Raw genomic sequence first — 23,723 nt, 5'->3', positions numbered from 1 at the left:
ATTTTGCTTAGATTGTGGCCAGCAAAAAAAAAAAAAAAAAAAAGTACATTGTGTATGTGTGTCTGTGTTTGTGTGTGTGTAATATATATATATATATATATATATATATATATATATTATACATACACAAATTTACCACACTAAAATGGTGAGTATATTTATAGTCATATAAATAATAATAAAAATAAATATACCACACAAAAATTGTGTAATAATTATTATTTTTTACACATTTTAGTATTAAGAATAATTATATTTAAAATAATAATATAATAAAACATAATAACAGTTATACATATCTGTAAAAATATAAGTAATATATAATTATATTATATATAATTAATTATATATATGTAATATATAATTATATATAAATATATATACAGTATATAAAAAAAAAAAATATATATATATATATAGTGTACCTTCACATGATTAACTGAAGGTCAACTCTGTTTTGGAACTAAATAAATTACAAATGCGACGTTTAATCCATAAATGTGCAGCCATGGCTTTTGAGCGCTCAGCAGAATACAGTTGACTGTTGGTTTTTTCATTCACCGACCTGCTGACGGTCATCAACCAACAAGTATTTTCTCCGCATAAGAGGTCATAAAGATCCACATCGATCCACAAAAGTCTCTTTTGTACATTAAGAAGGCATGAATGAAGCCATGCCAATGTAACATGACAGAATCAATGCGCCAGTCACTGTTACTGGTGTCCGGCCTGTGAAATTCACATTTTCTCCCTGACTTTTTCTGGCTTCTCCAGTTACCTGGTCATGGAGCTGATGGACGCAAACCTTTGCCAGGTGATTCAGATGGAACTGGACCACGAGAGGATGTCCTACCTGCTGTACCAGATGTTGTGTGGAATCAAACACCTGCACTCAGCCGGCATCATTCACAGGGTGAGAGACATGTATACACACCTCAGGATCGATAAATTATGAATTTATTTAACCAAAATCCGTTTAAATAATCAATCAAATCTAAACTCCTAACAAAAAATCTTGTCATCAACTCACCATGACACATATTCCTCTTTAAGGATCTGAAACCTAGCAATATTGTGGTGAAATCCGACTGTACGCTGAAGATCTTGGACTTTGGGTTGGCGAGAACCGCCGGCACTAGCTTTATGATGACGCCCTACGTGGTGACGCGGTACTACAGGGCCCCGGAGGTCATCCTGGGCATGGGCTACAAGGAGAACGGTAAACCAATCACAGGGCTGCAACACTTTCAAATTACACTACAATCTTGGGTTTTGTAGAATTGGATTGTGTCTTTTAGTCCATGTCTGCAAAAGGTTTTAGTATTTTAGTAAGTGTGAAGCAGTATGTTTTATGCAAACGGCAGTATGCTATATTGTGGTCACATGACCTCACTACACTTTTGAAAGTAAATATGGTTGTTTCGCATGAATGACCGAACATGAACGTCACTACAAAGTCGTAATTATGATTGGGGAACTCTGAACTTTCTTAAAGCAGAGTTTCCAAATTGAGAGCGTGTTCGTGAGAAAATATATTGGATGCAACGTCTGTATTGATGGTAAATTTATTTAAATCAATGAAAATTTGTATTTACAATAAAACTAAGTTGTATGCGCTAAACAAGATTGTTCAATTATGATAGAATATTTAATGATTCAATTCATAGCACCTTAATACATTTAATAAAAACATGAAGCAAAAACAAAGCGATGAACATTCTTTATTCAAGATTTTGTAGAAGTACTGTTGAGTTTAGAAATCTTGCTGAATCTTGCTCCGACCAAAGTAACTTAAACGCACCTGACGTCGTAATTACGACTTCCAAACTCATAAACACGAACTTCCCAGGAAGACTTTCTGTTTCAGTAGGAAATACAGGAACACAGCAAAGAAAGAGTTTGTGTTAAATGACGATATTTAAGCGTTGCTGACACTGCAAAGTATGTGTTAAAGCGAGCAGCACACTTGGGTAAAAATAAATGTTACTGTAGATTTTTCAATTTGAGGTTGGGAAAGTTATTTTAGTTTAGTTGTTTAGTTACTAACCTTCTGTTAATTTACTGAAATACTAACAGATTCCCCACTGCTTGAAAACTCATTAATACACTAAAGACTCAAATATTAGTGTGTATGTTTAGAGTTTGAGAGAAAAAGAGAGAGGTCAGGCTATGGATTTCCTGCCACAAACGGTCCTCCCTGAGGTCTGTCCCCAACTCCAACTTTGATCTGAGCAGTTGTTGAATAATCGTTTGTCTAATTACATGTGTGGCAGATATAATTAGCGGGAGTGATCCAGCTCACATAGGTCTTTCTCTCTCCATCACTGATGACTGTTTTTGCTAACGCTAACCTCTCTTTTTCTTTCCTTTGCTCTCTTTCCTGCTTCTGTGTGTGCCTGCAGTGGATATTTGGTCAGTTGGTTGCATCATGGGAGAAATGGTGCGCCACAAAATCCTATTCCCCGGCAGGGATTGTATCCTTCATGAATAGGTCCAAACTGGCTTGATTTGACTAGCCAATAAGGAACTATTGGTGAAAACATCAGTTTTATCAAGCATAATCATTCTGTATTGATCTTAATATAACATAAACATTTTGTGGTCCACATGAGACTCGACCTGACTGGACCAGTGTTCATCTGTTCAGGCATAACTAATCGACTAAGGCTGTAGTTCTCCTAACCTGCAGGTTTTACTCAGGTTTTCTTATTTTAGGTGTAGCTTAAATATCCAAATGCTCACTCCGCGACACTTGTACCTTCTCCCAATCCCTTAAATCCCGGATGCATATTGAAGATTTTGTTCATTAGGGTGTTGTGGGATCATTGTTGGATGTGGAGGCCTGGCATCTCTCCTCTCCGCAATAGTTATTCGTCCCTTAATGGGAAGAGATTCTTGCTTAATTGGCGATTAGAGAGAGAGTGAAACTAGTGAAATAATGAGACAGTCTTCCTCTTCAGTCACTCATTACGGCGAACTATTCATTTATTTAGTGATTTCTCTTTCTGCTGCTATGGATCCTGGAGAGTTAAATTGTAGTTGTAGTTGAATTGCAGGAGAACAGTGCTTGTTTTCTGCTCTCCAAACTGCAATTAAGGTATTGATCTCATAGACCAAGCTCAGCTTATTTGGGTCTTTTTAACAACTCATTAACACATGCCTGAATGAACTTCTTTGCTGTGCTGTCTCATCGATACCTCTTACCATAGTCAACGTCTACAGGGTCTACTTTACCAAAGCCTGAAACACAAAGGCCTGGTTTCACAGACAGGGTTTAGATTAAGCCAGGATTAGGCCTTAGTTCAATTAGGACATTTAAGTAGCTTTTATAAATGTGCATTAGAAGAAAGCATTACTGGTGTGCATCTTCAGACAAAACAATAGCTCTGACATATTTTAAGATTAAAACAGCTCAAACATGCATTTTAGTCTGGGACTAGCTTAAGCCTTGTCTGTAAAACCGTGTGTAAAGCACTTTTCAATTTAAAGTATTTAACATTTTCATTTTTGTTGGATTTAATGGGGATCTATTATGACTTTTTCAAAGTCTTGATAAAAACATAATTTTTCACATATTTTACATTATAGCATCACCTCTCTTTCCTGTCAGTCATTTACACTCTCTGGGGTGTGTTTCCCGAAGCCAAATCTGGTCGCAAGTTCCATCGTTACCAACACAATTCAACGGAGCTTGAGACCATAGTTGGCTAACGATGCTTTTGGGAAACGCACCTCTGTTTAGTTCCTGTCTCTAGAAAGCCCCTCCTTTGGAAAAGTGTAATGTGCTCTGATTGGCCAGCTGGACCAGTGTGTTGTGATTGGTCAACAGCTTCAAGCGTGTCTTATGTCCCGCCCCTTACCATACGCGAGTTTCAACACACTACTAACTCAACTCAACCAGGCCTTGACCCTTTCTTTTTGCGTATGCCTAATGTGGGAATCATTGAAACGAGGAATATTATAATGTGTTTGTTCTTGGAAGAAAACTCAAGACTACAATGGAGGCGTTTCAGGGAGCAGAAACATTGCGCACTGATATAGAGAATAACTCTCTTTGTAGAGAACTTTGTGCTTTGTAACTTTGCAGACTTTTTTCATGGTTCAACAGCACCATTACACACTATAGAAAGTTAAAAATATAAAAAAGCATGATAGGACCCCTTAAACTTTGCGCGTTCTCTTCATCTTCATATCTTTGGAAATTCTGATTCTTTTCCTGTATCAAATTCTTTTAACCTCTTTTAGATTCGTAACATAGACGTCTCTAATCTCCTCGTTTAATAATAAATTAGAATATTTAATGCATGAATATGAAAGATTATATTATCCTTCTGAACCTGAGTGAGTTCATAAGTGAAGTAAGATTTTGAACAAAATGGAGTCATTGATGGATAATCTTTTAAATATTGTCACATTTACTCTGTCAGTACTCTTTATAAATCTGTTTAAAGCATTTCAAAGCATCATAGGTGAAAGACTTTTCAAAAATGTGGATAGCATAATTAAAATGCCTTGTAAAATACCTTCTTTCGGCAAAATTCAATGGCAGGTTTGAATTAATTTATCACCAAATAGGCTATTCCAGAATGCATTGCACCCAGCTTTGTGAAAGCATGAATCCAAAGAGTTATCCTATAGCAATAAACTCAATTGGAATCAATTCAGTCAAGCATCTGTGTTTCTTATGTAGTATTCTAAACCAAGTTTTAGAAAAGAGTTATTATATGAACGTATATAGTATGCATGTCATTGTATGTGTTATGTTGAGTGTCTGATGGTATGCTGCGTGTGTGTATGTGTGTGTTGTAGTGGACATGTGGTCTGTAGGCTGTATCTTTGGGGAAGTTATAAGAGGAACAGTGCTGTTTCCAGGGACAGATCGTATCCTTCCCTTCTGTCTGTTCTCCACTCCTCACTGCTGTCTTCTTTCATATTTAACTTGCCAAATATGTATATGAATATATATATATATATATATATATATATATATATATATTAGTAGATAATATTGGAAAATTCTAGAAAACTCCTATAACACAGGGATTTGATAGAAACAAACCTGTCTTTTATTAGACTCACCATTTAACCTGATTTTGGAAGCTATTTGGAGAAAGTAAGCCGCCAGGCAGCCGTTATTGTTTGTTTGGCTTCCTTAAACATGTGATTGCAAGATAGAGGGAGAGAGATACGGGTCTGGCTTTGTGTTTTGGGTGGGGGGGTTGTTCCCTTTGGATGATGTAATGTGGTCCTTTGAACCAGGACCCCCCTTTGTGGGAATCATGGGAAGCCTGGGGAGCAAAAACAGTCATGTGACTCCCCAAGGCTAACTGGGCTACCATGACAACATCCAGTTCCCCCCTCTGTTGCTTAGCACCCATACAGACGGCTCTTAACGTCTTCAGGATCCATTCACTCTGCCCAGCTCAGACCTATATGCTGTAAACGCCAATAATCAAGACCGTTGAATTCCAGCAGTCTCTCTCTCTGCCCTAATTTCACACCACTACACCTCTGTGATAATGACACCAATGAAGAGATTGCTGAGAGAAATGTCATTTTGTAACAAGAGTTCTGTTCAGTGTTTGAACTGGTCGATAACATTCAGTTTTTATATACATTAAATTTTTTATGTTTTTAAAAAGTAGTCTCTTCTGCTCACCAAGGCTGTATTTATTTGATCAAAAATACAGTAAAAATTATTAGAATGATTTCTGAAGGATCATGTGACACTGAAGACTGGAGCAATGATGCTGAAAATTCAGCTTTGTTCATCACAGGAATACATTCTATTTTAAAATAGATTAAAATAGAGAACAATTACAATACTACAATTTCACAATATTTGTACTGTTTTTTGATTAAATAAATGGAGCCTTATTGAGCATAAGAGACTGTTTTCAAAAACATTTAAAACTTTTGGTGATGTAATTAAAAATTAAATCATTTAATAGACCCATATATCCCTGCTTAGACTGCTGCCCCCGCGACCCGGCCCCGGATAAGCGGTAGAAGATGGATGGATGGATGGATGGACCCATATTGGTCCCACTTTATATTAAGTGGCTTTAAGTACTATGTACTTACATCGAAAAATAAGTACAATGTACTTATTGTGTTCAGGTTGTATTGTAAAACACTTTTGCTGCTATTGAGGTGTGATACGGGTAAGGTTAGGGACAGTTAGGGTGGTATGGGTGGGTTTAAGGGTGGGTTAAGGTGTAAGGGAAGGGTCAACAGTGTAATTACAAATGTAATTACATAAATTAATTACAGTTATAATTACATGCAGGTATTTTCAAACTATAAGTACAATGTAAAAACATGCATGTACACAATAAGTCCATTGTATCAAATTATTAATTTCAATGTAAGTACATAGTACTTAAAGCCACTTAATAGAACTGATTGGCCATTATGTGATAACATGGACTCAGCAAGTGCTCACGCCTCAAGCATGTAATTATAGATTGAGGTCAGAAATTAAAGGTAGGGTAGGCAATTTTGGATAGGCTAGCACTAGCAAGCTAGCTTTGAAAGCATAAGATCCCAATAATAATGAATGTAAACAACTTAAAGAGCTCTTAGTTGTACCAACTGACTGCTGCAGATTCATTTAGGCGTTGACAGTGTTGACTTAGAAACACATAAATCCGAGTCTGAGGACACGAACAGCTCCGAGTAGAACGTCACGGGTTGCCGTCTCTAAATTACGGTTACGACATGGACCGAACCGAATGCAATGATTGGACGAACATCTTTTGGTTCCGAGACTTCCGCAGACGATATATGCACATGTTTTAATATTTAAACCACTTCTATTATTGATTGCTATCAGGATGTGAAGAGAGTTTTAACCAGTATAACAAAAGTGTTTATCAAAACGAAATTGCAAAAAAAATACCACCGAAATGAACAAAAAATGTCCCTGCATGAATTCCTGTTTTTGTTGATTTAATTTTATTGATAAAGGGCAATACATTTTCAATATAAACTGTATATTGAGTTTATGTTAATGAATGAATGATATTGAAGTTCTCTGAAACTATTTACAGTAGAAACTAAAGAAATTCGCATTTCTTATTGTTTGTTTGTGCTTTATGCTAGTTTTTTGCCTTGGGAATAAACTCTTACAAGATTTCAGTGAGAGTTCCATCTTATGAGTCTTATCCCAGAATGCAAATCCATAATTATAATATTGAGCAATATTGGAATATAAGGTAATATCAGATATTATGGTGTCAGGAGTGTGTGTTTGAGCCTAATGGGCATTAATTTGATCTTTTATCAAGATTATCTTAATTGTAATGACTCAGTTGTTGGTTTAATTCAAGTATCATCAGTATCAATTTCTCTTATCTTGTGTGTACTGATTTGGTTTCTTTTCCATTTATGTACTACAAATTTCACACACAAGGCCTAAATAGGAGCCCTCTGGGTGTTTTAACCTTCACTGATTTAGCTTTTATTATGCTGGAGAGGAAGTGTAATCAAACTTTATTTTATTACCGATGGCATTATTAGGCTCACGGCACTTGCTTTTATGTTTGCCTTGTGTAATCATGTTAGAATAACCACATTATGTAGTTATCTTCATTTTATACTCCATTTAAAAGTGGAATATCATGCCTTATACTCTAATGCATAACCTGAGCGGTGAGGAGTGTACGTAGGCATTTTTTTTCCATGACTCCACCCACATTCAGACATCGACCAATGGAATAAGGTTATAGAGCAGCTCGGCACGCCCTCTCCTGAGTTCATGAAGAAACTGCAGCCGACGGTGCGTAACTACGTGGAGAACAGGCCAAAATATGCTGGCCTGACCTTCCCCAAACTCTTCCCTGATTGCCTCTTCCCTGCAGACTCGGAGCACAACAAACTCAAAGGTTAGTGAGGATTTGTGCACATTTAGTTGCAAACATGTTATTTGGCATTCAAAAAAATAAATACAATTTAAAAAAAGTATGTGTTTTATTGTAAAGTACACTTATAAGCCATTTCTTTGTGAGGTTTACTCAACAATACTACCTGGATAGTTAAGTAAGTAATCAACTGAGGTGGAGGCTGATATTTCTGTTTGATTCATCTCTCTTTGTATTCGTATGCGTGTTATTTTAATGGTTTGCCTGGGAGAATCAGGCAGCAATTTCCTTCCCATTTGCAAAATTGAGAGACGTTTCATAAATTGTTCTCAGAGCTCCTGTTGTTCTTCAGGGTATAGCAGAGGAGAATCGTGAGCTTTTGATATGAAAATTGCGTGGTTGAGTTTATTCCCGGTGAACAGACGTCACATCACAGTCAGATGCTGAATGTTTTATGTGTGGGAAACAAAGAGGCGTGTAAGGCACTGCTGATTAGATTCAGTGGTGTCTGTGATTGTAAATGGGGTGTGTGTGTGAGACTAACAGATATGAGTGTGTTTCTGAACCTGCCGTCAGGTACAGCAGCTAAAGGCTCTGTTTGTCACAGTGTGATGGGAAAGAGGGTTCAACACACACTTAAAGGTGCTCTAAGCGATGTTGGGTGACGTCACTTCTTGCTGACGTTCGAAGTATTGTCAAACAAAACAGAGGCTAGCTCGACCCTCCCTCCTCCTCATCCTGTCCCCTCCCCCTCCCTTCCATGAAACAGGCTTTTCCAATGTAAATTCGGGGACTTCGCGCGTTCCTTCTTTTCACTATTCCTTGCTATTTGTTCATCGGAACGTCGTCTCTTTGGTCGTGTGTCGGCCATATCAAAATTCAAGAGAATATAATTCTAACGTTAGTCGTTGTCTAGGACATCTCTCCTCTAGCTAGCTTCCCTCTTCATGCTTCTCTCTCCTCCACTCCCCACACCCCCCTTCATGTGCACGCGCACTAACCCCCCACCCCAAAATCATTCTTGTCGGTTATTGGCTGGAACACTCTTTGTTATGATTCGTGGTCCAGGTTGGGCCAGTTTGTTTTTGTTGCCGTTTGTGGAGCCTGGCCTGGGCTGTCTACAGAGACCGCGTATTTTTATAGTGTGTTCAGGGGACAGGCGGCTAGCGGATAGTGAGGAGATGTTTGCTGTATGTGACAAAAAATGTTTCAGCCTAAAAAACACATGACATTGCTTAGAGCACCTTTAATTCCAGGCCTTGTATAACATTGCACTGCACATTTTTGATGATTCCCTAATTCGACTCATCAGCCTGTAAGTTGAGGCTCCATGAACTGTTCTGTGTGTGTGAGATAAGGAAGACCACCTTGTGAGCAACCACCATATTTGATTATATTATTTCAGTTATATTTTATTTATTTTATGTCATTTTGTTTTATTTTGTCATTTTATGTCATTTTGTAATTGTATGTCATTTTATTTTGTCGTCATTTTATACCATTTTACATTTGTTTTATTTAGTTTAATTCTGTTCCTTGTGTTCATTTAATTGTCTATTTGTGAGTTCAGTTTGCATTTCAGTTTCATTTTATGTATTATTTTTATTTTTTATTTTGTCGTTGTATTTCATTATAATTTTTTTTTTCATTTCATTTTATGTATATTTATTATTTTATTCAATTTTTTCATTGTATTTCATTTTATTGTATCATTTTATTTTATGTCATTTTATGTCATCATTTTGTTGTTTGGTTAATTCTGTTCCTTTTGTGCATTACATTTTTGTATATTTGTGAATTCAGTTTGCATTTCAGTTTCATTTTATACATTATTTTATTGTGTCATTTATTTCATTTCATTTTGTCATTTTCTTTTTCAGTTTAACTTTTTTGGCTATTTGTTTTCCATTGCGTTCCAGTTAGACTTTATAGTCTGCAAACACTTAGCCAATATAAATGTAAAATTTCTATCATGTTAATAAAACACATTTACATGAGAAATTGAAAGGAAGAGGTGTGAAGCGAATCACAGAGAGTGAGAGTCAGCCATACAGATCTGCAGAAATCAGTGTCGGCCATTTTGAAGTGGTCCAGCCGGTGGCAGAGAGAAGAGAGAGAAGGGAGAGATGGGATGATGCTGTGAGAGGAGAGAGAAAGGGTCTGACTTTACCCAGCTATTTATAGAGCAAGAAAGTGAGGGAATCAGGGAGCGTACAGAGGTGGAGAGGAAAAGAGGGAAGGAAAGGTGAGAGCACGAGGAAAGAAGAGCAAGAAAAGAGAGTGTGATGTTTTAGTGCCCTTGCGAATGAACAAACAGAGGATGAAATATAAAGATTGTGGTGTCTGATTTGTGAGATGTTTGCACTGCATTCCTCAAACATCTGAAATCAACAATAACTCTGTTTACTTACTTAATAAATGAGCTCTAATAACATTAGCTATATCGTGTGAAATGCCCTCATTTTAATGATGTAAAGGTTTCTCCGCTCTGTTGTCACGTGTTTTACAGCGAGTCAGGCCAGAGACCTGCTGTCTAAGATGTTGATCATTGATCCCGCTAAGCGGATATCAGTGGACGAGGCCCTCCAGCACCCCTACATCAATGTGTGGTACGACCCGGCCGAGGTGGAGGCAGTGAGTACAGTCTCCTAATTCTCTCAGCACTATCGATCAGTGCGCTTAGGGCCATCTGTCACCTGTTTATTCCACACTACTGCTAGCTCATTAAACACTGGACACAGCTTTTATAGACTCAGGTCTGTGCTAAAGTTTGGCCATATTCAGCATTTTGATTCATCTGACCTTTTTTTTTTTTTTACATGGTTGGACCACTGTGACCAATCATGGTATCCTCCATCACTCACAACTGATTGGATAGAATTGAAGAAGGAAAAAAAAAAAAAATCTACAATTTATTTTTAATATACAACACACAACTCAAGACCTATTCAGTCTGAATTTTCAGTATAAAGAAATTGTACGGAAAGATTTTTAAATTAAATTAAATTCTTGCATTTATTCAGATCATTCATTCATTCACTCATTCTTTCATTCATCCACTTATTCACTCATTCATTCACTCACTCACTCACTCACTCACTCACTCACTCACTCACTAACTCACTAATTTGTTCACTCATTCATTCATTACTCATTCATTCATTCATTCATTCATTCATTCACTCACTCATTCATTCACTCACTCATTAATGAATTAATTCACTTATTCACTCATTCATTCATTTACCCATTCACTCACTCATTCATCCACTCACTCATTCATTCACTCAATAATTCATTTACTCACTCACTAACTCACTCATTCACTCATTCTTTCATTCATCCACTTATTCACTCATTCATTCACTCACTCACTCACTCACTCACTCATTCACTCACTCATTAATGAATTAATTCACTTATTCACTCATTCATTCATTTACCCATTCACTCACTCATTCATCCACTCACTCATTCATTCACTCACTCAATAATTCATTTACTCACTCACTAACTCACTCATTCACTCATTCTTTCATTCATCCACTTATTCACTCATTCATTCACTCACTCACTCACTCATTCACTCACTCATTAATGAATTAATTCACTTATTCACTCATTCATTCATTTACCCATTCACTCACTCATTCATTTACTCACTCACTCATTTATTCATTTACTCACTCACTCACTCACTCACTCATTTACTCATTTACTCAATTATTTCTCAATTATTCACTCATTCATTCGCATTATACATTTTTTATTATTTATAAATTATGAATTAAACTCAGTACATTGTTATACCAACAAAATAATTTTTTTAACAATTGCATGCATTTGTACCAAGTCTGAAATATCGAATTCATGAGGTTTTTACATGTATTTTTATTTATTTTTAAAGCCTGCATGTAGTGATTGACTGATTTAATTTTATTTATTTATTTTACATTTTTATTGTTTTTGCGTGCTGAAAAATTAATTCAGGCTAAAACAATGTAATTTTGTCATATAATGAGTAATATTGATCATCATATTTAGCTGCTTTGCTGAAAATATTATTATATTATATTATATTATATTATATTATATTATATTATATTATATTATATTATATTATATTATATTATATACAGATCGTTTAGATCCTCACTCAATAGTTTTAAATTATTAGCTAGGTTTACTTTATTATGTTGCATTTGTTATTGACGGTTGATTCTGGGGACCTTCATCAGTCTGAGAGGACACAGGAAAGGAGTAAAAATACCACAAGGTTGTCCTGTTCTTTGATGAAGATTTCTAAACATTCAATAAGCATTTGACTCTGATTTTATTCACACGTCCCCTTTTGACAAACAGCTTGTTCTTGTCTAAAGTGCGCATCTGTACCGTTTCAAAGGGGTTTCAATGACACAACGGCCCTGGTTTTCTTGTTTAAGAGAGTGCACAACACAAAGTACAAAGCTACAGAGATACAATATGTAATACAATACTAGCTAAAATTGATTGTGTATAGCTGTTAGCAGTTGCCATTTTATGTGAACGTACATTTTCTGTTGACCGAAATATGAAACGGAAATACGAATATGGTACACTATGATAGAAAATCTGACATTCATTAGCAAATAGTTTGTTTTAATAACCCATGAAGCATCATTATGATTAGTGTGATTCTTTTCTCCTTCTCTCTGGTGTTTCTCTTTCTCTGATGAAGGCCAGGAATCAGCAGATATCTATGGTAAATAAAGACCATTCCACACTTAGGAAACCTCCTCATCTCAAAACACTCACACACCGATCTCTTTGTAACACACTTTGATGTCTAAAACTCAAAAACATAATAAGATTTGAAATTTGCACAGTGTGTGTGTAGGGTGTGAATATCTGTGTATTTGTATGTGTCTGTATTGTGTACTAATCTTGTAGAATGTAGCTAAGAGATGAGTTTAAATTCTGTATTCAGATAACATTTAGAGAATTGAATAGAATCGAATTTTTAAAGTCAATGTTAAACCTACAATTATTCATTTTTGTGTATAAAAAATTTGTGTAAAGTTTATTTGGATTTGTTAGTTTGGCTTACGTCCCATTCGGTTGCAAGGAGAGGGCGGGGTTTATGACCTATACTGCAGCCAGCCACCAGGGGGCGAACGAAACGTTTCGGCTTCACTTTTCAGGATGCGTGTGGCACATTGGGATAAACATATTTATCGCTTCAATATGCAAAAACAGCATTTTCAAATGTTTCCAATTCAGAGAGCGTCTTTAAGAAGCTCAGACAAAAAACACCATCTCAGTGTGGACGGAAGGTCATAACAGCGAAAACATTTTTTATGTATCTGGATTAGTGTAGATGTAGCCTTTAGACGTAGTTAAATTAACTCACTTATGGGTTTTGTGAAATAAATAAACAACTAATATACTGTAAATTAATAATGCAGGTGCATTGTGCTTTAAGTACCCCTGTTTCCCCAAAATGATCCTTTCAGTGCCATTTTAATCTCTCTCTTTCTGTTTATATCTTTCTTTAACTATCTGGCTTGTCACAAAACCTAGCAAGCTACCTACCTAGACTGCATTTTTGTCAGCAACACAGGGGCATTTGAAATGAATCGCATGTGGATGCCTGAAAATGTTGCTGAGGATTGATTGGATTGCTCAAATGTGTCCATGATGCCCTAAAATGCAGTCTAGTTAGTCTGCTCACCAGCCTCTCTCATGTCTCTGTCTTTATCCTAAACCTTACTGCGGACTTTTCTGTCCTACTAATGGTGGTGTTTGGTCCTTATTTACTAAGTTCTTACCGTTGAACATGTCAGCTGCATGTGCAAATGGTGAAAAACACTTTACATTACAGTGTTCATGTTATTTTTTGTGCAAATATTATTAATTACAAAAATATTCTAACAAAATAATTGAATAGACACGTGTAATATTATATTATGAACACTGTAATGCAACATTAACCCAGCCCAGACAGCAACATAGTGTCGGCCCAGATCCGGGCCACATCTGGTACATCTGAGCAAGCACTACGTTGCTGTCTTGGAGATGTTTTAACATTACAAATCTGGCCCTCATATGTTTTCTGATCAAGATCTATGCAATATGAAAAGCATTACATCAAATAAGTGACTCTACAGGAGCAGCTGTGCTATATTTAGACATTATTTAGCACTAAATATAAGTACATATACTGCCTAATGAATAAAGCATGAGATTATTACTTTTTTAACTGTTAGAGGATTGTCTTCATGATTAAGGACAAGCAATCATAAAGCTTAAGACATGTTTATTCAAAAGACACTCAATGTTTATGATTATGTTGGGGTAATTATTAAATGTGTTCCTCTTTCTCTCTCTGTCTCAGCCTCCTCCACAGATCTATGATAAGCAGCTAGATGAGAGGGAACACTCCATTGATGAATGGAAAGGTAGGCCTTCATGAACACACAGACAGATGAAGAGATGTAGCAGTAGATCGTTCACACACTATGTTGTTTTTCTATCATGACGGACACTTTCCATTGACTTGTTTTTATACTGAGCCAGTGTAAAAAAGTTAATATCTAGACCTTTGCATTTTTACATTTGAAATAAAACTTGATTTTAGTATGACATTTTTGTAGGACATGGCTGATCAACCACAATGTAGGTTATTTCAGGGTTTACTGTCTGTTTAGTATTGATTCATATTTTGGAGTAGCTTTTATTTTAATATTGCGAGTTTTCATTTTCATTTTAGTAACTTTATTATGTGCTTTTGTAAACTTAATTAGTAATTTTAGTACTTCAACTTATTTCAGTTAGTTTCTAGGGAAACATAATTAGGTTTTTTAAGCTTAAGATCTCAGCTTTATTTCAATGAATGAAAATGATTTCTTTTTTTATAACAATGGGTATACGCAAATAACAGCACTCTTAGCAATAGTACTGCATCTAAACAGCTTGACACCTTCAGTTTACCACATGGATTTGCCATTAATAATCGTGCTTTTGAGTCGATTAGCTCTAAATGTGATCCTTTCTCTCTCTTTTCCTGCACCTGTGTCTCTCTCTGGCTCAGAGCTCATTTATAAAGAGGTGATGAACTTCGAGGAGAGAACAAAGAATGGTGTGGTGAAGGGACAGCCCTCTCCCTCAGGTACTCTCTGTGCATAAGCTATGCTTCTGTAAGTCAATTTAAAGTGATTTCAGCTGTTTATGAGAAACCCTCCCATTGTGACTGCTCCATTTGTCCCTGTCCCCCTCTCATCTCGTCCGTGTGACACAAAAAGAACACGTCTTGAGTGTGATTACGTGCTAGTTTTTCATTTTGTTGGTAATCTGTTATTTTGACGATGTTGTCTGTTGTAGTCTTTGCTGAAATTAATAAAAGGTGCTGTAAGCGATTTCAGCTATTCTTTGACTTTTGACTATACTACTACAAAACAAATGCCGCGTTCAAGAAATGTCGTAATTACCGTCACTATGAGATGAGAACACGTGACATCCTATTCAGAGCTGGTCATTTTTTATTTCTATTGCAACACTATAAATGCCAAATTGAATCTGCAGCGGTCAGGTGGTTCAATCTCAGAAAAATCCCAGTTTACAAGTTGTAACTACAAGTTCTAGTAGGATGTGACCGTTTTTTACAGTAATTATGGCATGGCATGAACGTACCTAAAACTCTACAAAACCCCGCCCCCCAAAGACGCTGCTTGACAGGCAGAGAGTGTTTTTGATTGGCTAAAAAAAGCATGGGCCTCTCCCAGAGACTTACAGCATCTTTAAGAAAGCACTTTATAACACTGTATTTAATTTAGCCTATTTTTCACTTGAACAGTTACAATTGGACCTTCGCTAAACCCCGCCTTAAAATGTTACTGACCAATCCAGTCCTCCATTTTCTCAGACAAGCTTTGTCTCTTTTACAGTGCGTGCGTACATAATTATGCAAGTCGATATTCTGATCATATTTTTTTCCAAGCACATTTTACTAATTCCAAACCACATCAATCCTAATAACTACTATTAATAATAATAATAATGCACGCACTGTATAATGTAAGTCAATGGAGGATCTGTGAGTTTGGATAAACGTATATGCAGTTCTATCAATTGAAAATATCCAAAAATACAGTCAAATGATTTTCATAACCATCTTTCAGGACACTTGTAATCACTTTAATTTGTTTTGTTTTTCTGAGAAGCATTTGCCTTGATTCTGGTTCAGAATGTTACTTTGAATTTTTTTTTATATGAAAAAGTGGCAGATGAATGCTTTGCAATGTCACATTTTTGCCCATTTAATGATAATATCCCAGCATTTATACCACATTATAAGCATATTTTATATTCTGTGAAGCATGCTTGGTTAGCAACCGTAACCAAAGGGGCGGAGCTTAGTAAAGGAAACATATTTTTTTCACTTTAAACCATCATATAAATAAATTCTACATGACTGTAAAAAATATCCAAGTTATTGTATAACAAACAAACAAAAAAAACTAAGCAAACTAATGCTTGAGTTTAAAACATTGCTAAAATGTTAGGAACTGGCCTGGGTTCATTTTTTAAAATGTATGTGTATCTGAATTTATATTGTTTTGTAATGTATATTTGCCACTGTTGTATACATGTTTCATAATTAAGGTTGGAGTCCATGATGTCTGACATTGAGTCAACACTGAAAGATTTTTAGGATTAATTTAGCATTAAGAATATGCTAATTCACTCAACATATAGGCTTTTTCTTGGAGGACTGTGGGATGTCGAGTCCATTTTATCAGCAGCCTGCAGTGTCTCCGTTTAACCTGTAGAGGGCATCACATGTGTGTGTGTGTGTGTGTGCGTGTTTGCATTGGTGCGGTGTTGCATGTCTGCAGTCTGCAATCCTGCAGCACTGAAGGTGACAGACAGACAGACAATGACACGAGCTGAAGTTCTTCCCGTTTACTGTCGTCTCACTCACTTATTAACATCCGATCACGTCAATGATCGATTGGTTTCTAGCTGCGTTATGTGATATTGCTAGTGTTTGACTGCATTTTGCATGCGTTGTCCATCTTTTTCTGGCCTCATTTTCTCCCTCTCTCTCGCTCTCTCTCAGTCGGTCTCCCCCTTTGTAATTAAGTGCTTGTGCTGAAGAAAGCAGTCGCAATGCAGCTCCACATTTCACAGCAGTGTGGGTTAGTGTGTTGAGTCGTGTGTGTGTAGAAAATCACATGTTCAGTTCAATTCGGCTTATTTGTATAGCACTTTTCATAAACGCACATATATGATTTCACAGCAATTTAAAAAATTGTGGTTTATAAGAGTAATTAATAAGTGTGTAGGTGCAGACTGCAGAGCAAACATGCAAAAATGGTGCGTTATTTTCAACATACATTGATCACATGTCTATAAACAAGCTGGAAATCTATTGACGGATGAGAATTCTTGAAGACTTCAAGTGTTTGTAGATGTCCTGCAGCTGCAGTGGACCGTTGTTGATGTGGCGTCCTGTACTAAACAGTGATTCAGTACGTTTAGTTAAACCCGCAGAACTGTACTTGGGTTAAAATCGATGCAGCTATAAATCCTCATTCCCTTCCAGTTTATTAAGGGTCTGGGAGTCAGAGATGCGCTTTCCTGCAGTATAAATGAGGGATTTATGGTGGTCTCTGGGACGCTTGTTGGGGGGAGGCGTGACTGGAGGATTCTGTTAAGTGAGAGCAGAGCGATGTAGCTGAAAGTCTATTTTTGAGATGGAGAAAGAGCAGAGGAAATGGTCAGGAGAAACCCAGAAAACCAGTGAAGACCATCAGGGAATTCAGGCTGGTCTAAAAAACCTTCTGCAAAACCCAGCTGGCTTGGCTGGTCAGTCTGGGACCAAAAAAAGGGTCCAAACCCTCTCTAAAACCAGCTAACAGACCAGTCAAGACCCTTTTTTGTAGGGCTGGTCGAAGCAATTTTGTTTCGGTATTTATTGCGTCTTTGTAGCTTTTTTTAATGGTGCATTTACTGTTCTTTTATCTTCCTTAAAAATACTTTTCATAAAGTACATTGAAATTAAAGAAATGAATGCTTTTACTCAGCAAGGGTGCATTAAATTGATCAGAAGCGACAGTAAAGAAGTTTATAATGTTACAAATTGTATTACTATTTCAAATAAATGCTGTTCTTTTAAACTTTTTGATCAAATAACCCTGAAAAAAACTATGTATTATGGTTTTCTACAAAAATAATAATCAGCACAATTGTTTTCAAAACTGATAATAATAAGAAATGTTTATTTCAGACCAATATTAGGATGATTTCTGAAGGATCATGTGACACTGAAGACTGGAGTAATGATTTAGAGAGATATATTAAAATGGAAATTGTAATTATATTACGTTTAATTTCTGATTCAATTTCAAACAGAGAAGAATTATGGGCAATGTAAAGTTTTTTTCTCGTCTTCTATAGAGTTTGTGGAAATATTCTTGTTCGTCTGTGCCGTGAGGCTCACTGATGCTCTCAGTGTGATGTGATATGTAACTAGCTATCATATTTTGCTGGTTTGGCACATTTCCATAGAGCGAAAGAGTGAGTGAGAGAGAGAGGCTGAAAGAGAGACGGTGACCATAAAGCTGACAGAGATAAAAAAAAAAAACCTTACTGAGCCAATGTTACCCACCCTCTTCATTTTTAAGGGTAGCTTCTGCTTTCATCATTTATCATATTGCCATCACCGGTATTTTTTCATCCTAACCGTTGGTTCCAGCCCCACTCTGCAGTCATGCTTCAAAATTGCATTGAAATGTTAATCTCAAATAAGGATGTGGGCAATGTAGTATAAAGTTATTGTAAGTCATGTTCACAGCACTGAATGGGTATTAAAGAGCCGCCTTCTATTAAAATGAAAGCTGTAGCCCGTCAATCAAGTAAATTAGCTTGTAATGTTATCGTAGGAAGCCGTTTAAGGGGTTATTTGCGTTTGATTTTTATCAAAAGCAATCGCCTTGCCTGATTGGATTGGGCTGAGCTCAATTTGCTGAAGGATTCCAGGATTTCTGGCTTGTGGATTTATAGGGCAGCCAGTGCAACTCTCACACCTAATGATGAAAAATAGGGACAATTTGTCCTTTTTGCAGGAGCCTTTATTTATTACTTCTTGTAGAGCGTTAGCGCCACCTTGTGGCGTATCTCATTTTTTATTTTTTATGTGCTTTTTGTTACAAGCATGTAGAATGATTGTGTAACTAGTGATGCTTCCTGGAAAATACTGAAAATACTGTGTTTGTGTGTGTACTCTAATGGTTGGTACAAAAAGAAGCAAGTATATCTTAAAGTCCCCCTGTAGTCAATAATTGTATCCCTTAAAGGGCCCCTATTATGGATTTTTGAAAATGACCTTTCATGTAGGGTGTAACATAGCTCTAAGTGAATGAAAACGTCCTGCAAAGTTTTAAATCTGAAAGTGCACCGTATTTAAAGTTATTGTCTTTCAAAAGTAAGAGTCGACTCTGAGTCAATGAAATGAATCGTTTTTCAAACGAGTCATAAGCGTTTTGTTGTGACGTCAAGACGAAACATTAGCATATTGCCCGCCCACTTATTGCGCGCGCAGACACCAGGGAAAACTTGAACCTCAAACCTGCAGCTGATTCCTGTGGATGCTGGATAGCATCATGTCGAGAAGACGCTGTGCTCTACAATGTGAAGGTAAAGGCAGTTTTTTCCACTGCCCAAGGACGAGCATGTGAAGAATCAGTGGTTAAAATTAATTTTTACCACGATACCAGCAGTATAATCCTAAACTTTTGCTGTGTTCCCTTTATTTTACTGACGACTTCTTCTCAAATCTCAGAGTTCAATGCAGGATTCGCAAATCACTTGCTCTTGAAAGATGCTGTTCAAAATACTTATTTTGAGTTTTATATTGTGTAGGTCTCCTGCTAACTGGTTAACTCACATTATTACTGTCTTACTGAAATACTTCTGCTAATCAGTTGTGGGCTACTATTACCTAAAACTGTGTCTATTAATGCAGATCGTCTGTCGTTCTCACTACTTTGAGAAAATATTTGTTTTTACCAACGTTTATGTTACATCAGATCATTCACTCTAGAGCTCGGCTAATGTATACATTGTATACATGCACTGTTATTGATACTGTTTCCACATGTTCACAGCAATAAATGATAAAAATACTTGGTAAATAAATAAGTACAAGTAAAATAATCGGTTTATCGATGGACATGCACTTGTTAATGCTGATGGTGAAGAATTACAGTTGCAACATCTCATAATGTACCTCAGACTGAGTAGTGTATCACTGAGAAACGTCCAGCTCGAGTCGTCCTTGCAATGAAGGTTCGGGTTGAATGACTAGTTCTTCCAGTGTTTCATCATCGCACTCGAGCTCGGATTGATATGGTCAAATCGATGTCATTGTTCGTTACTGTGTTTAGTCTACGGTTTAGGAAACCTCAGGATAAGCAGAGCTGATGTTGTTATGGCAATGGGCGTTTTTGTTTTCGACGCGCACGGTAAACCGTACACGGTAAACCAATCACAGCAGACTAGGGCTGTAATCTCCTAGTCGCTAAGTCGATTATTTGGTCGATACGTTCTGGCTCGACCAAAATTCTGAGTGGTTGATTTTTTGCCGCGTTCATTTCATCAGTTTTGTCGCGTTGACGCGCTCATTTCATCAGATGGAAAGCACTAATTGCTAATGGGGGTGTTTTCAGAGCACCCCTGTTTCCCAGGTAACAGTCTGTCTTCAGAACACCCCCCTTGTTTTCACTTCTTTTGGATTAGCCCAACCCACTGGAGAAGAGCGACAGGTTGAAGAAAGTAGGCTACTAAAGGTTTGCTGAATATTATTTAATTGTGAGAGCGTTTAATTCATAGTCAGTCAGTCCTCTTCTACCTCTAAGACATCGGCAGTGTGGCAGCATTTTTTTTAAAGTTAATAGTCTATTCGTGTCTCAGCCGCGAAGCTGAGCTGCACAGAGCGGCTGAAATGATAACGTTAGTGTCTGTCAGTTATTATAATACATATGACAAAAACAATTGTCTAAATGATGTTGCATATTCCTCAAAAGTGCTTGTGATGATATCACTATTTTCGGAAATCATAGGCTATGATATTGCGCAGGTGCACGTGATGCAACGCTGTCAGAGCCGACAGACTCGTGTGTCAGACTCATTTCAGTGCAAAATAATTAGGTCAAAAACGATTTAATATACTGCAAATAGCCTACTAGTTTTTTTATGTTTATTTTTAATTAATTTAGGCGGACAACAAGGCTACCAAGTAAGTTACTGCGCAGCTGATTAACTTAACGCTTTTTTTTCTTAACGTCATTTTTAGTCGAAAATTTCAGGACTTCAGTCGACCAAGATTTTCTTTGGTTGATTACAGCCCTACAACAGACTGAGTCGTCTGGCCAATCAGAGCAGAGTAGCTCGCTGAATGGAGGGATTTAGAGAGATTGATTCAACTGACGAGTCGTTTGAGAATCACTGAAAATGTGGTGATGTGCAAATGTGTTTTACGAGAAAATGAAACCGTTTTTTGACCTTTGATGCATATAAACCTGCTGTAAGAAACTCCAAAACGACATTAGGAAACTTTAAAATAGCTTAAATGTTACTCATATAGTATATGCGGTTCTATGAATATGCAAATTAGCCCCGCCTCCACTCACTCACACCAGCTCAGAGATCCACTCGCTGGAGTTTTTGACGTCAGAAACACCAGCGATTTCAAACCGTGTTTTTGAGACTGTCTTTGGTTCACTGCAGTTTTAAAGAGAAAATACTCAGCGATGGTGTTGACTTATGAATTTGCACATGGTTTGTCTTAAAGCATATTAAAAACACCACATAGACATATAAACAATATTAAAAACTTGATTTTCACCACAGGGGGACTTTAAGAAAATAATAGAGTAAAAATAGTTTATATTCATATTCTGTGCTTAGGGTTCAGGACAGCATGGAGAGGGTTTAGGATAGTCATCTGTTGGCATTTGTACAAAAACATGGCTCAACATCCTACAGTATCACCTCAGAGACTCAGTCCATGGACTCCACCCTTAAAGACCCCACTTTCATCCGTGTGGGATATTTGTACACGTTTTGTTGTTATTGTAATTTTTGGTATTTGATCTTCTGCTTATAGTATCTATCAGCCCTGTAGAGGGCACTGTGGCTACGCTTTCTTTTTTCGTTGTAACCGTTTTTCCCCCGTTACTTCCCTTAGCGCAGGTGCAGCCATGAACAGCAGCGAGAGCCTCCCCCCCTCCTCCTCCGTCAACGACATCTCCTCCATGTCCACCGATCAGACCCTGGCGTCCGACACCGACAGCAGCCTGGAGACCTCCGCCGGACCCCTGGGGTGCTGCAGGTGACTAACCGCCTGCCTGCGCAACCCCGTGTTCTTCAGAAGGTGAACCCACAAACCTCGGAAAAATGTAATTAACGAAATCAAATATACGCGTAAAATAATGTACCATGAGTAAATGACGACAAAGTGTGCATTTTCATTCTGAATATGTATATTTATGAATCTTCACTAGTTGCTTTGCTTTGAATCCCCTCATATGGCATCCAAAAAATTAACGAGACTTAAAAAAAAGAGAGCAAAAAAAAAAAAAAAAGGACTTAATCGGGCATCTCTGTAAAGTGTACATTGACTGCTATCTAATACCTTGCGATTTTCTGTGCTTCAGTTGATGTGGCAGGGTGGGCTTTTACTTTAATGAGCACTGTACAATAATCGATCAACCCTTGTATTCTGCCCTAATGAGATGATTTTTTTTTTGCTTGTGCCGAAACCCCCAACTGGTTTCGGATGGGCTGGTGTGTCTCTGTGCGATTCCTTGTAAGGTATAATAATAATAATAATATGTACAATGGCGCCCCCTATCTCTTGTATATATGTAATTGTGTACAGCTGTGAGGTGTTCTCAGAGTGGGACTGACGGCCAGTAGAGGGAGTTTTCGCACACCTTGCCACATTACAGCTAATCACCCTTTTCCCTTTGCCTGTAGTCTTGCATGGTCAGAGAAAAAAGTACTTAAGCTAATTATAACATATACAATTATAGAGAACCGTGTTTATATAACATTTAAGGAGCTGAAGGGTGAATGTGGGTGAATGTATCTGTCGCTCGACTGGAAGTGAGGCTGCTTTAAAGGAAGCCATTGGGGGGTACAAGCACTGTTGCCGTCATTTTCCCACTGTCAACAGCCCTTCCTTCGTGTTCGTGAAACTCGCCCTCTCTGCGACAGCCTTGCATGCTTTAACTTCACCTTTGAAAGGTGTGTCTAACTAAGTCGAGAAGCATGAGCCTCATCTTCACTTTTGGTTCCTTGTTCACATCCACGCAAAACTAAATCTCATCTCGAAATTCATACTTTTGTGTTGGCTGAAGGGAATCAACGTGCTTACTACCTAAACTTCACAGCAGGAGTTCATTATTAAATTGTTGGATTTGGGAAGTGCCTTTGAAATAATGCAGTTTCCTCCTCAAAAACACGAATACAGTAAACGCGACGGCTCTGATAGAGGTGTCGGATGTGTCAGGTCTGTTTACCCAATCCCACAATCCCCTATTCATATAGATTTCCTAGTGTAGTCTAAGTGTCTGATTTAAGGTCAATGTATGTATAAAAAAATAGAGAAAAAAAAAGGCACCTGGACAAAAATCTGTTATAAGCCCCAGATCTGAGAACTACAGTGGCCTCAGACAGTATTTGGACATTTACATCACACTTAAAAATGTTAAAACATTAAAAGAAAAGAAATGTCAGTTCTCCTCAAGTTCACACAGGTGTAGTTCAACACATTAAATAGCAACATATTCCACTATCGTTTGACAACCGTGAAATTAA

The 23,723-nt window shown here is 37.2% G+C and overlaps 1 protein-coding gene across 19 annotated transcripts in view; it reads left to right on the top strand.

Annotated features, from left to right (window-relative positions):
• mapk10 (mitogen-activated protein kinase 10) overlaps window positions 1-23,494 on the top strand; it is a 64,038-nt gene extending 40,544 nt beyond the window's left edge. For 3 of the 19 annotated variants that reach the window (XM_084387383.1, XM_084387397.1, XM_084387398.1), the window contains 9 exons: window positions 775-913; window positions 1,054-1,219; window positions 2,403-2,474; window positions 7,704-7,886; window positions 10,372-10,496; window positions 12,580-12,603; window positions 14,236-14,299; window positions 14,932-15,009; window positions 22,095-23,494. In XM_084387383.1, coding sequence (XP_084243509.1) covers window positions 775-913; window positions 1,054-1,219; window positions 2,403-2,474; window positions 7,704-7,886; window positions 10,372-10,496; window positions 12,580-12,603; window positions 14,236-14,299; window positions 14,932-15,009; window positions 22,095-22,237 — 994 coding nt within the window. In that variant the 3' untranslated portion in view covers window positions 22,238-23,494. Of the gene's footprint in view, window positions 1-774; window positions 914-1,053; window positions 1,220-2,402; window positions 2,475-4,809; window positions 4,882-7,703; window positions 7,887-10,371; window positions 10,497-12,579; window positions 12,604-14,235; window positions 14,300-14,931; window positions 15,038-22,089 lie in introns of all 19 variants that reach the window. The other 16 variants (XM_084387387.1, XM_084387386.1, XM_084387395.1 and 13 more) reach the window with 10 other exon arrangements.
• The last annotated feature ends 229 nt before the right edge of the window (window positions 23,495-23,723 follow it).

Source organism: Rutilus rutilus (genome assembly GCF_951802725.1).
Source record: "Rutilus rutilus genome assembly, chromosome: 18".
Classification (NCBI taxonomy): Eukaryota; Metazoa; Chordata; class Actinopteri; order Cypriniformes; family Leuciscidae; genus Rutilus; species Rutilus rutilus.
This window is presented reverse-complemented; position numbering and strand designations above follow the sequence as displayed.